Genomic DNA, 14,862 nt, shown 5'->3' on the forward strand with positions numbered 1-14,862 from the left:
CATTGTCATAGCAGCAGATTTAATTTACGACCCATCCATAGAGACAGTGTTATGATAAGGATTGCAAATAAATTCCATGGCCTGTTTCTTTCACCCGTTTTTCCTTTGTCTCCCCCTCTGCCCAGATACACCCATCCGGAAAAGACAACAGCCCTACCCAAGAATGTTTATGTAAATGTTATGTAAATGTATTTTAGATATGTGTCTTATCTTCATCTCTACAACCTTCAGTTAAAGACACACATAGTCGACAGGTGATATCCACATATACTAGCACTCACATATGTTCCCCCTCCTTGTATCATCAACTAAATGTGCACCCCATTTGTTGGAACAAGAAGCCGAAAAGAGCTCGGTAGTGTTTGTCGGCCCACTTACAGACCCTTAATACGGGATAAGAAGGATTTAATGTATACTTCGCAATACCTCGAAGCTTATCTAAAACATATACGGCTCGATGATACATGCCCCTCAGACATGGATTCATACATACATGCTTTTTACTATCCCACTAGGTCATACATTTCCCGCCTACAACTCTCCTCCGACCATCCAATCGTCTGTAGATATTGTATTGATATTTTTCTGTTTAGTGATTAGATAGTGGCAGTTATTGGTGACTGTCAAAGTCGAAAAATATTGCAGAACACACAGCACGTACAAACTGCACACACATGCCCACTGCGCGTGCACTTGTTCTGCCGTGCGTGCACATATCCGCAATTTGTGTATGGTCGCTCCCGCGGTCCTGCGCATCGGCACGTGGTATGGGTATTTACGGCAGGGTTTGAGTATGCATGGAGGGCCATCAGAACACATTACATATTTAATCCAAATAGCGCACAATGTACACATAGTCTCCTTGCACCACATCAGAAAGTTATAGCTGTTTAAATGGTTGCAGAACAAAGGGATTCACCTTTACAGGATAAGAGGGGACAGACTAAGGTTATAAGGTGGTATTTGGTATCCAGCTGTAGAGTATTTTAAGGGTAACATTCTGGTGTTGGTCTGCAGAAGATCGCATGTTCCTGCGGATAGTTATGTGCAGAAGCAGAATATAGATAGAAACTGTATTTACTGTATATTATGTATGCGGCGGGAATCCAGAGGAGACCACCCACAAGAGCAGTTGAGAAAGACATCGCCCACCTTTTCAAATCAACCTATGACCTCTCCTGTACTGTAAAAGTGCATTCCTGTGTCCAATGGACAAAGGGATTACAGTATCCATTGTATTGCTTTTGGAAGAATTGTATAAATAAAGCCTGCTGCAGCCCGGCCACACACAAGACTCACAACGTTATCTATTTGATGACGGAGGACCAGACCGGGAAGCGCACGCGAATATACTCACGTATGTACATTGACCTGTAGCCATTATTCTGTTATATATTGTCTTGTATTGTAGTGTATAATTTGTATTGTAAACCCCCTTTCAGAAATAATCCACTGTGGTGTCGGAACCCAGCGGTAAAATTACAATTGGTGTCGTGTGCTCATTGCCCTGCTAAGGTTTAAAGTGTATTATTATTATTGCATTGCATTGCTGTAGAAGGTTTAAAGTGTATCTCTGGGTGTGTACGTGCTGTGAGTACTTTGTACCGTCAGCGCGGCGTGTGTACGCAAAGTCCGTACACTGTACGGGACTCTAACGCTAATAGCGTAAAAGGTGCGTAGAGTGTGAATTAAGTATAGCGGCCGCATCGGCTAAAGGTTTAAAGTGTATTTACGGTGTGTTTAAGGTATAGCTTTTATTCCTATAAAGATAATCAGCATTATCAACCCCATGGTCTTGATGTCGTCCCCAGCATCCTCTAGGTTTCTCACGTATGAGAAACATAGAATTTGATGACAGATAAGAACCAAGTGGCAGTCTGCCCTTCAGGGTTAGAGTATTAGGGATAGGGTATTAGAGTTGTTTTAGTGGTTTTGCTTAGGGTTAGTTTAGGGGATGGTGATAGAGTATTAGGGTTGGTTTAGGGTATTAAGGTTAGTTGGGGGGTTTGAGTTAGGGTATTCAGGAGGGAGTATAAGATAGTCTAAGTAAGGGTGTGTACACAAGGTGAGATCCTTGCTATGCCCGATTTTCACTTGCGATTTCCCTTGAACTCCCCGGAGCCCAGCACCACCGATTTTGACTAACTTTTCTTGAGATATGGACTATGTGTGCTTACGATTTTGTCTTATGTGAGATGTCATTGACATGTGAGATGAACTAGATAGTACACCGATCTAGCAAGGATTGACTTGCCTGCACAGTCTATATTTTCTTGCGATACCGACCTGGCGGGACCGCGCATCGGGATTGAATCGGGATCGCAAGGTGACTTTCACCTTGCGATCTGCACTAACTTTTCTTGCGATTTTGACTATATAGTCAAAATCGAAAGAAAATATCTCACTGTGTGTACACACCCGTAGAGAAGGAAATACACATGAGGGGATAGGGCCCTGCTTGTAAGAGCTTACAGGGGTGAAAGATGAGTTAAACAGTGAGCATGGAACAGAGGGTTAGGATGATATGTTTATATGTATGTATATATATATATATATATATATATATATATATACACACACACACACACCTAGATATTTTTGATATAATAAAAGGCTAATGCTGCTCCTCATCTCTGTGTGGGGAATTCAGGTGTTTTGTGTGCCAGCAGCCACTAGATGGCGCCTGACAGAGAAATTCAAGTGTTGCTGTGTTTGGGCGTGCGCAGCCACTGGCACGGACATTACTCTTATGTTGTTCCGTCATTTTGATGCTCTGGTAACTAGTATATAAACAAAATGGTGGCCTATTGGTCAGCCACCAAGAAATATTCTTTAATGGCAGAAAAGGAAGTGCCTAGAAGTGAAACATACTAGTGGATATCCTGGTGGACCCCTCTGGTACAGGTTAGAGGTCTTGGGAGGTGTGGCGCAGTCACACGGGTGATACAGGTGGCATGGTGCCTGATTGTGTAATTGTGATCCTATAATGTAATTGTGTAATACAATGCTGTGATTCCTGGAATTTAAGACAGGGGTCAGGGCCTCGAATATGCATCCTCAAGACGACCAGAGTGATGGTGGCACTGGGCTACACAAGGCGGCCCTCAAGAGACTTGACTACTTTTCCATGTGTCCAGGAGAACCACCTGAGCTTAATGAGTATCCCAGTCATTCTGGGAGACATGATAAGGGTCAAATAAAATAAGAATTTACTTACCGATAATTCTATTTCTCATAGTCCGTAGTGGATGCTGGGAACTCCGTAAGGACCATGGGGGGAATAGCGGCTCCTCAGGAGACTGGCCTGTCTCCTGCGGAGCTGCTATTCCCCATGGTCCTTACGGAGTCCCAGCATCCACTTAGGACGTCAGAGAAAATAAGAATTTACTTACCGATAATTCTATTTCTCGTAGTCCGTAGTGGATGCTGGGACTCCGTAAGGACCATGGGGAATAGCGGCTCCGCAGGAGACAGGCCAGTCTCCTGCGGAGCCGCTATTCCCCCCATGGTCCTTACGGAGTTCCCAGCATCCACTAGGACGTCAGAGAAATATAGATATAAAAATTAGCTTTTGAAACAACATTATAAAACCAGAATTTGCAAAAACGCAATAGCGTGTAATTCATGGGAATATCAAGAGTCCACTGAAAAGAGATGTGCGGCTTTCTGCGCTGCTCAGCCACAAACAACAGCGCCACCTGCCGTCAGCCTGGCCTAAGGTCACCTGGCGCACGTCAGCCCCAGTCCCGGCTTCATTCCCGCCCCAAAAAGGACCCAAACCGGTACGGGCTGCCCTCAGAAATGCCAGTTAAGAGATGTCACTTGAAGCTAATGGTTACGTGACTGCGGTTCTCGCGTATCACGGTAACACTGCCCGAAGTGGCAGCCGAAGGAAGAACGTGTTGCAATAGCAGGAAAGCGGTGTCATCCCAGCGAGACCGTAGCGCTTCGGTGCAGGCAGCAATTGGAGGGTGCGGGGAGGGTCTTTGTGGGCGGAGTCAGCCAGTGACAGGCTCAGTGTCTCCTTCACTTCGCCCTCCAGCCGCACGCACCGGACAGGACAGGCCGCACCAACCTCAGCACAGGTAACCGCAGCTGCGCTATTGCCACCCGTGCCACGCCCAGGGGCCAGACAGGGGGCTCCCTGTGTGGCTCCGGGGATTAGGGGGAGACAGAGGCCTGCGGTTAGGGCAGGGCAGCAGTAGCAGCTCCGCATGGATCTTATTACTCACCCAGCAAGATGTCATCATGGCAGCTCTGTGTCCTGCGGTGTGATGGCGGCTCCGGCCTCTTACCATCCATCCATCACTCTAATATATAGAGATAGAGGGTGCATGCTCTGCAGCTCTGTGCTGTGTTGCATAGCTTTGCACACATTTGCTGCTGCCCCCATCCTTGCGATGTGCTGGAGGTCAGTGATGTCCTCCCCTAACATACAGTGACGCCGGGGTCTCTTATCATGTTCTGCTTAAAATATTTCATTTTCATGCTTTAAGTCAGTGCTTCTAAAACGCGGTCCCCAAGGCACCCCAAGTTAATTAGCACCTCAGTCAGTTTAAAATAACAGTCTGTACTGAGCCATGGATATACCTAAAACCTGGACCGTTGGGGTACCTAGAGGAGCACGTATGAGAACCCCTGCCATAAGTGTTAATGTTGTTTTCTCTTACTTTGCTATGACAGAAATCTCTGGTCTGCAGAGCTTATTTTCTTTTTTCTGTACAAAGTTTGTACTGTGATCACAGTGATGTTGCTGCTTGTTACTTAAAGGTAACAGTTCTGCAGAATGACCTAGATCTCAGTCATTTCTGCATACATTATGTTATCTCCGGTTACTGCTTGGTAATTGAGGCTGGTACTCATCAGGATGATTTGGGACCATGCCAAGGAAATTGGTTTATTTCCCACGAAAGAGCTGCACATGCTTCCAACATGGCTGCCCCCAGCTCTGTGCCCATGCAGCCGGAGCTATATATAGGACAGACATGTCAGCATTGAGTGTTTCAGTTTGACCTTAGCTGCACGTATGTCACAGTTGAAGTCATTTGAGTTACTCCACATGTGTGTTTCCATAATGTTACCAGTTTTGTGCAGCTTGCTCAGCTGCTAGAAACACGGTCATTTAATTTTCAGGTATTTCAAAAAAATGTAATATCGCAGATTTATGCTCTGTGGGTAGTACAGTTAATTGAAAATTGTGTTTCATTACCAATCTTACATTCTGTATATGTTATCTCCTTGATCAGTTGTTAGGAGATTCCATCCATATTAATAAAACATTTTGGCTGTATAGCCACGGTAGTGAGGTGACCCTTATGACCTGTGACTTTTCTTTCTTTGCTGCTCCCTGCTGCACTATTACCGGATGTTGCATCAGTGAATGGAGCTGGTGGGATGCTCAGCCCCATTCTGACATAACTCATTAAAGTCAGGCTGTGGTCAGGCATGCAGCTCTTCCGCATTACAAAAGTGACATTCTTTTTAGAAAATACTTGTATAAGCTAAACTACATTTTTACAATCTGTCTATACAGCCAAATCAATATGCTTGCTTTATAAGATACAGTAAATATACACCTATTGCAAGAGTTCCTATAAAAAAAAAAGCAAATTGTCAAAACTTAACTTTGCTTTATTTGTACAGTACATCTACAGTATTAGCAAATATGCACGTGGCGTCTTATTTAAACCCCCATCCCCAAGTATCTGCACTCACAAGGTGTCTCCTTCCTAGCAATTATATGCTTTGTAAGGGAGTGTTAGGGAGTGATCTTAGGTATGCAGAATAGAGCCAGTTATTGTTAGTGAAGCCTGATTCATTTTGTGGATGCCGCAAATCGCAGTGTTAATGTATAACAGTGTATTTGCAGCATCTGTTACTGTTGAAGCGGACTTGGAGAAATCAAAAGGGCTAGAGTAGTATTGCAGATGGGGAAATTCAATTGTTTTGGGTGCCCTGCACCTGTTGGAACAATTCAGTTATTGCTCCGTTTGGGTGCAGATACTGCAGCCGCTCACTATTTCTGCTCTTCGACTCCTGAGGTCCAGCTTGTTGTGTCCGATAGTTTAGGCTGGTTTAGCTGCTTTACCCGGCTAAACACAATCAGCGCGAAAAAGGAATGGGCGCCCAGCACTGAAACATCAATCAAATATCACCCATTCTAAAGTGAAAGGCAACGCGTCACGCTAAAACAATTGAATTGCCCCTTAAAACATTAACATCTTTATTCCCACCACCTGTAACATAAGAATAAATAAATTTAAATTTTCACTGTATCTTAAATACAAGTGAACAAATTAAATGCCCCCTTGAAGCTCCATATATCTGTTTGAGTTATGCTGTTTTAGTGAATGCATTAAATAACTCTTAACAAGTTTAACTTATATAAAACTAAGCATGTAAGTTGTATAAGTTAGTATTGACCCTGATGTGAAGGTAACTGCAGCTGTTTTATAGAAGAAAAATCTTAGGGCATGTACATTAACTGCAATAAAAAACTCACTAAACTTTCATGTGGATTCTTTCTATTTTTATTGGATATATCCAGTGTAACTGAAACTCTACAGGTTGTGTTCACAAAGGTACGACATTGTTTCATTTATACCCCTTTCAGACTGCCTGAGGCGGGTCGCACCCAGGAGCCTGACACAGGAGCTCCCAGGGTGCAACCCACCTCAGGCACCCTGCTGTAAGCAACCAGGCATATTTCCAGGTTGCTGATGTCAGACGTGGGGACGGCGCTTGGAGATCACATGATCTCCAAGTGCCGCTCTTACACACACAGTGAACGGGAAAAGGGTCGCATCGACCCGGCTCCCTTTCATACCGCACAGCAAGCCGGGTTGAACACGTATACAACTCTGCTCGCTACCCAAGTTGGAATACCGGGTCGCTCGGCTCATTATTTCAACCTTGGCACCTTTCAGACCACACGTGAACACGTGTTATATGTGTTCATGTGCCAGTAATCCGTGTTCATAGCTGGCGGTCTGAAGGACAAGTCAGTCTAACCATCCAGTTGGACTTGTAATCTGGTGATCAGTGCAAATTCCTGGAGTACTTATTACAAACTCCTAGTTGACATCGATATGGGCGCAAAGCACCATGAAGCCTGCTAGTATTCTAACCTGTCTTCCACTTGGTATGGTATCTGACTTTTTTTGTGGCAATTCAGCGGCATGTGTTGCCGAGCATCACCGCAGTGCAGAACTGCCCAAATCTGCAGCATCACATGTTTTCCTGTGCACCACTATGAGGTGTGATAAAAAATGTATTGCTGGACACAATGGGGACGATTCAGTTGTGGCATGTGCCAATGCTGGGCATCTATAGAAATAGGCATCTATTGGGTTATTCAGTTGTTGCTCCGATCAGACGCCCATAAGTAGTTAACCTGTCTGACTGCTCCGGGTTTAGCTGTGCAAAGCATCTAAACAAGTCTAAACATCTTGATTGAGCATCCAAAAGTCTGGGTTTGGGCACCCAAAATACAGACTTTTTCACACTGTCTTGCACCTCCAAAAGGCTGCAAGGAAAAAATGTGACTACTGCGGCTAATGGGTGTCTGATCGAAGCAACAATTGAATCTCTGGTAGACCCCAATGTTCTGTTCTGAAACGTCACATTACTATCATTGCATTTTGATATTGAGATTTGTGTCATTTTCAATTATCCATTTTCTTTTCCTCATAGATAAAATGGCTGTCCCACCATCATATGCTGACCTCGGCAAATCTGCTAGAGACATCTTCAGTAAAGGATATGGTAAGCGTAACTGATTGTTAGAAAGTAGAAAACGATCAAAATTTTTCTAACTTTCTTTCTAAAATCTTATCGTTGCTGTACCTCAAATGTATACAGATGTGTGCTCATGCACATATCCTTTTTACGCCGTATGGTTGGAGACTACTGGCTTTATTCCTTTGTTGTGCACTTTTTTTTTTCTCAATTGTGCATCTTAGTTTGCTAATGGCAGTGGTTTCAAAACTTTTTTGAGTCACACCGTCGTAGAGTGTCAGTTTTCTTTTTTTCATGGCACCCCATAGGCCAAAAGTTTCTTACTGCGAAATTCAGAAAAAAATATTAAATTAAGTAAGTTGTGTTTGTCATCCTTGGGTTAAGTTATGTGGTGAGGGACAGGATTTGCTTCGGTTTGTCCACGTAGTTTGACTGGAAGTGACAAGCTGTGGGTTTAAGTTGGTCCTGGACCACCAACCCAGAGCTACCCTACAAGTACCCTGAGGCACACAGTTTGAAAACCACTGGCTTATAGTGTACTGGGTACATAGGATTAGTTCTATGCCACAAAGGTATTCTTATAAAGTCACAGATAAAGAATAGCAATTGTTGGACAGGTCACTTGTCTCGATCCCCTGTCTTTCACCTGTTTTCACAGACTGCATACTGTTTCCTCACTTTTACATCTTACCTTGCTTAGAGTACTAGGTAATTAGGATTAGTGTTTTTGTCATATATTAAGTATAACGATACATGTTTCGGTTCATTCCTCTTGGACCTGCCTTATTACATTTTCATTCATTATGACCCTTTCCTCCATTTTGCATCTTGAGGTCCATACACACTGGGTGTTTTTGCCTAGTGTGTATGCTGGGCGATGATGTGAACATCGCTGGCAGGAAAATAGCTCAGTGCATACACACTGAGCGGTTTTCACTGTGCCCAGCAATGTTCACGGGGGTTAAGCACTTTCCACAGTAGGAGACTGTGGAAAGTGGTCCGCTCGACCTTTAAAACAGCCCGACAGACGGCGGCCATACATACTGGCTAAGTTTGAGCTCAAAGTAGCTCAAAACGCCAAAAGTGAGCTGCTTTGAGCTCAAAATCGGCTAGTGTGTATGATAAGATAAGAATAATTTTTCTCTTACGTCCTAGAGGATGCTGGGGACTCCGTAAGGACCATGGGGTATAGCCGGGCTCCGCAGGAGACATGGGCACTATAAAGAACTTTAGAATGGGTGTGCATTGGCTCCTCCCTCTATGCCCCTCCTCCAGACCTCAGTTAGATCCTGTGCCCAGAGGAGACTGGGTGCATTACAGGGGAGCTCTCCTGAGTTTCTCTGAAAAAGAATTTTGTTAGGTTTTTTATTTCAGGGAGCACTGCTGGCAACAGGCTCCCTGCATCGTGGCAAAAGACAGTTGAGTGGACCCCTGCGCTGGATAATGTAGGCAGCAATCGGATATCTACCAGTGTTATCAAAACTGGAAAGGCAATATGGACAAAACAAAAATAGGATAAACTTATGCGCCCAACATTTGATAGGAAATAAACAGATACTTATTCATAAGAGAGTTCTCAAGTCGCAATATCAAAACTGACGGTTCTTCTACGTCTTTCCTTTAAGTTGGAAGATCCAAGTCTTTTCCTCCAAACGTGAAAACCGTAGAAGGCAATGGAGGGGGGATAAAAAAGCAAAGAAAAATCCAATGTGTAATACAGTCTCTTTTACTGATCAGAGATATAAAACAGTTCTGAAGGGATAGGGTCCTTTGAAGTGAATTCCCACTCTGTGTGCGATCTGTATTAGAGGACCACCCAAATCAACGTGATGGTATATGTTATGCTCACTTTGTGGCTTACATAAAGCAAGTGTTCTCATGCACATAAAGGTATCTTTTTCTTTATATATTACTTCTCCCAGTTAATTCCCATATGGTGCTCAAATGGTCAGTTAGAAGGTCCGCTTACACGTTGCTTACTTGTAACGAGTAGATGTAATCATATAAAGGTATCTTTTAGTTATATTTCTCCAGAAGGAATGGTATTTTCATAGACTTCCCTCCAATGGATATTCAATATAACATGCAAAATAAATATGCAAATATCATGTGTAGACAATTCTTATCTCTATATTACTGCGTAAGGGTGGGATGTTGTTTCACCTCTCCCACTTGATGAATATATATTTTCTTTAAGGATCACCACACAAGTGTTTGAAATGGATTAAGGCTCACTCGTGAATGGAGACAATGGTAACCAGTGTTAAAGATAATCAAGAGAAGCGATTGCTAGTAGGCTTACACTTCAGCTTACTTGTGACAATTCGATACAATCATGTAGCGTTTTCTTTTCCTCTCTGCTCGGAAACAGCCAAACTCCAAATAAAATTTCACCGTGGACAATTATACAACGATGAATTTATTGATAAAAAATATAAAAAACATGAAATAACTATAAAAACACTGATACACCACGATGTTTAGGACCAAACGTAGCCTAGGGAAGATGTAACAACGAAATCCAGCTGGATAGGTAAATCACATAAAAAGGGCCCTCATGTGCTCACCATTCCTGCCGGGTAGTTCTAGGTAGATGGTCTGGGTGTATCAGAAAATGAAAATGAACCTCCACCAACGCGTTTCGACTAGTGCTGTCTTCCTCAGGGTGGATAACAGATCCCAGAGCAGTCTATTTAACCTCTGGGAGAGCCCGCCCATTTAATTAGAAATAATTGATACATATTGCCAATATTATAGTATCTAGGGGGCCAAACTTCAGGCTGTTGTTGTTAAAAAGGTGGTTACACCTAACTAATAGACCAGTGAGAGTATTTAATCCCAAATAAATTATAGAAACATCCGTAACTATAAATGTAAATTGCACGGTTGTCATAGCAACCCTTGTTGAATGGTGTCGCTCCGTTATTTATCCAATCGGGGCGGGCCTTTCATAGCTATGTCCGGATGTTGTCTCCGGAGGACAGTGGTATGCGTTCCACCGATCTCCGGAAGTTGAGCGGAAGTGCATCAGACTTCCGGGGAGATCGCGGCGGCGGAAAGACACACAGAGTATGTGCGTTCCACCTACGAAATTTAATGCCGGTTACTGTTGAAGTGAATTCAGTGACCTTTTTGGATTTTATATTTTTAGCCCGTCTGTCTACAAATTGTGGTCCGGCCAGACCACAATTTGTATACAAACGGGCTAAAAATATCAAATCCCATCTGGTGAAAAGTGCACTCCCCGAGAAGAAAATGGGGAGAATAAAAACCCTAGGGTTCCACAGGTGTGGAAATTGCATCATGTGTAGAATGCATAGAGGAACATCCAAAAAGGTCACTGAATTCACTTCAACAGTAACCGGCATTAAATATCCCATCAAGGAATTTATAACATGTGATACTAAAAACTGCATTTATATGATCCAGTGCAGTTGTAATTTACAATATATAGGACGGACCTCTCGATCACTCAAAGAAAGGTGGGGAGAACACACACGAAATATTAAGAAAGGTTTGGACAAACACAATTTATCCAACCACTTCAAAAACCATCATAACTGTTCTTTGGATTCTATATCTTTGGTTATAGGCATTAAGAAAGTAATTAGCAACTGGAGGAAAAAAGATACTCAAACTTTATTAGCACAATCAGAAATGAAATGTATACATATGATGAAATCACTTATCCCGACAGGATTAAATGCAGAGTTTGAATTGAAATGGTTCCTCTGATTAACCACCCTCCATTTATCCCATTTCATTTACTTCACCGCCCTGGTTTTTATATTTTATTTTAAATATGTAATGTATATGTTGGTTGTGTTAGTTTATTGAATGGAACCTCTATTACACTTCCGGGGACTCGTGAACTGCATAACATGTCTTGTATTATCCAGCCTGTTCATTAATACCATTTCCGCAATGAGGTGGAACGCAATTTCGTAGGTGAAACGCACATACTCTGTGTGTCTTTCCGCCGCCGCGATCTCCCCGGAAGTCTGACGCACTTCCGCTCAACTTCCGGAGATCGGTGGAACGCATACCACTGTCCTCCGGAGACAACATCCGGACATAGCTATGAAAGGCCCGCCCCGATTGGATAAATAACGGAGCGAATTGTATCGAATTGTCACAAGTAAGCTGAAGTGTAAGCCTACTAGCAATCGCTTCTCTTGATTATCTTTAACACTGGTTACCATTGTCTCCATTCACGAGTGAGCCTTAATCCATTTCAAACACTTGTGTGGTGATCCTTAAAGAAAATATATTTCTCTAACGTCCTAAGTGGATGCTGGGGACTCCGTAAGGACCATGGGGAATAGCGGCTCCGCAGGAGACTGGGCACATCTAAAGAAAGCTTTAGGACTATCTGGTGTGCACTGGCTCCTCCCCCTATGACCCTCCTCCAAGCCTCAGTTAGATTTCTGTGCCCGACGAGAAGGGTGCACACTAGGGGCTCTCCTGAGCTCTTTGTGAAAGTTTTAGTTTAGGTTTATTATTTTCAGTGAGACCTGCTGGCAACAGGCTCACTGCATCGTGGGACTAAGGGGAGAAGAAACTGACTCACCTGCGTGCAGAGTGGATCGGGTTTCTTAGGCTACTGGACATTAGCTCCAGAGGGACGATCACAGGTTCAGCCTGGATGGGTCCCGGAGCCGCGCCGCCGGCCCCCTTACAGAGCCAGAAGAGCGAAGAGGTCCGGTGAAATCGGCGGCAGAAGACGATCCTGTCTTCAGATAAGGTAGCGCACAGCACCGCAGCTGTGCGCCATTGCTCTCAGCACACTTCACACTCCGGTCACTGAGGGTGCAGGGCGCTGGGGGGGCAGCGCCCTGAGACGCAATAAATCGATAAAAACCTTATATGGCTAAAATAAATGCATCACATATAACTCCTGGGCTATATGGATGCATTTAACCCCTGCCAAAACATACAGAAAAACGGATGATAAGGACGCCGAGAAAGGGGCGGAGCCTATCTCCTCAGCACACTGGCGCCATTTTCCCTCACAGCTCAGTTGGAGGGAAGCTCCCTGGCTCTCCCCTGCAGTCACTACACTACAGAAAGGGGTTAAAAAAGAGAGGGGGGCACAAATTAGGCGCAGTATAAACAATACAGCAGCTATAAAGGGAAAAACACTTATATAAGGTTATCCCTGTATGTATATATATATATATATATATAGCTAGCGCTCTGGTGTGTGCTGGCAAACTCTCCCTCTGTCTCCCCAAAGGGCTAGTGGGTCCTGTCCTCTATCAGAGCATTCCCTGTGTGTGTGCTGTGTGTCGGTACGAGACGGAGTAGAGTGTCTGTAATAGTGTCGTCACCCCCTAGGGGGTCGACACCTGAGTGGATGTACTGTTGAAATTGCGTGACAGTGTCAGCTTTGTCCTCTATCAGAGCATTCCCTGTGTGTCGGTACGTTTGTGTCGACATGTATGAGGAGAAAAATGATGTGGAGACGGAGTAGAGTATATATATATATATATATATATATATATAAATATAGCGCTCTGGTGTGTGCTGGCAAACTCTCCCTCTGTCTCCCCAAAGGGCTAGTGGGGTCCTGTCCTCTATCAGAGCATTCCCTGTGTGTGTGCTGTGTGTCGGTACGAGACGGAGTAGAGTGTCTGTAATAGTGTCGTCACCCCCTAGGGGGTCGACACCTGAGTGGATGTACTGTTGAAATTGCGTGACAGTGTCAGCTTTGTATAAAAGACAGTGGTTGACATGAGACAGCCGGCTACTCAGCTTGTGCATGTCCAGAAGTCTCATACAGGGGCTCTAAAGCGCCCGTTACCTCAGATACAGACGCTGACACGGATACTGACTCCTGTGTCGACGGTGAAGAGACAACCGTGATTTCCAATAGGGCCACACATTGCATGATTGATGCAATGGAAAATGTTTACACTTTTCTGATAATATGAATACCACCAAAAAAAGGGGTATTATGTTTGGTGAGGAAAAACTTCCTGTAGTTTTCCTGAATCTGAAAAATAAAATGAGGTGTGTGATGATGCGTGGGTTTCCCCCCGATGACAATTGATAATTCTAAAAAGTTATTGGCAGTATACCTTTTCCCGCCAGAGGTTAGGGTGCGTTGGGAAACACCCCCTACAGGGGATAAGGCGCTCACACGCTTGTAAGAACAAGGGCTCTACCCTCTCTTGAGATGGCCGCCCTTAAGGATCCTGCTGATAAAAAGCAGGAGGGTATCCTAAAATGTATTTACACACATACTGGTGTTATACTGCGACCAGCAATCGCCTCAGCCTGGATGTGCAGTGCTGGGTTGGCGTGGTCGGATTCCCTGACTGGAAATATTGATATCCTAGATAAGGACAGTATATTATTGCCTATAGAGCAATTAAAAGATGCATTTCTATATATGCATGATGCACAGCGGAATATTTGCCGACTGGCATCAAGTATAAGTGCGTTGTATTCTACCAGTAAAGTGGTCAGGGATTCCAAACGGCATTTGGAAGTATTGCCTTAAAAAAGGGGATGTACCCTAGGTCGCCTCTCAAAATAAGACGCCGTATTATCAGGCGCAGTCCTGGTTGGCAAGCGGACAAAAGGGTTCCTCTTTTCTGCTCGTGACAGAGGGGGAGGAAAATGGCTGCAGAGATCAGCCAGTTCCCAGGAACAGAAACCCTTTTCCGCCTCTGCCAAGCCCTCAGTATGACGCTAGGGCTTTACAAGTTCAGGCATGGTGGGGGCCCGTTCTCAGTGAATTTCAGTGGGCTCACTCGCAAGTAGACCCCTGGATCCTTCAGGTAATATTTCAGGGGTACAAATTGGAATTCGAGACGTATTCCCCTCGCCGTTTCCAAAAGAGTCTGTTTTACCGACGTCTCCCGCTGACAGGGAGGCAGGTTTGGAAGCCATTCACAAGCTGTATTCCCAGCAGGTGATAATTAAGGTACCCCTCCTGCAACAGGGAACGGGGTATTATTCCACACTATTGTGGTACCGAAGCCAGACGGCTCGGTGAGACCGATTTTAAAATCTAAAATCTTTGAACACTTACATACAGAGGTTCAAATTCAAAATTGAGTCACTCAGAGCAGTGATTGCAAACCTGGAAGAAGGGGACTACATGATGTCTCGGGACAT

At 44.2% G+C, this 14,862-nt stretch overlaps 1 protein-coding gene across 1 annotated transcript in view; it reads left to right on the forward strand.

Annotated features, from left to right (window-relative positions):
- Positions 1–3,976: 3,976 nt before the first annotated feature.
- Positions 3,977–14,862, forward strand: part of VDAC2 (voltage dependent anion channel 2) — a 60,616-nt gene continuing 49,730 nt past the window's right edge. Inside the window, exons 1-2 of the mRNA XM_063958681.1 lie at positions 3,977–4,085; positions 7,693–7,764. Coding sequence (XP_063814751.1) covers positions 7,698–7,764 — 67 coding nt within the window. The 5' untranslated portion in view covers positions 3,977–4,085; positions 7,693–7,697. The remainder of the gene's footprint in view (positions 4,086–7,692; positions 7,765–14,862) is intronic.

Source organism: Pseudophryne corroboree, chromosome 3 (assembly GCF_028390025.1).
Source record: "Pseudophryne corroboree isolate aPseCor3 chromosome 3, aPseCor3.hap2, whole genome shotgun sequence".
Lineage (NCBI taxonomy): Eukaryota > Metazoa > Chordata > Amphibia > Anura > Myobatrachidae > Pseudophryne > Pseudophryne corroboree.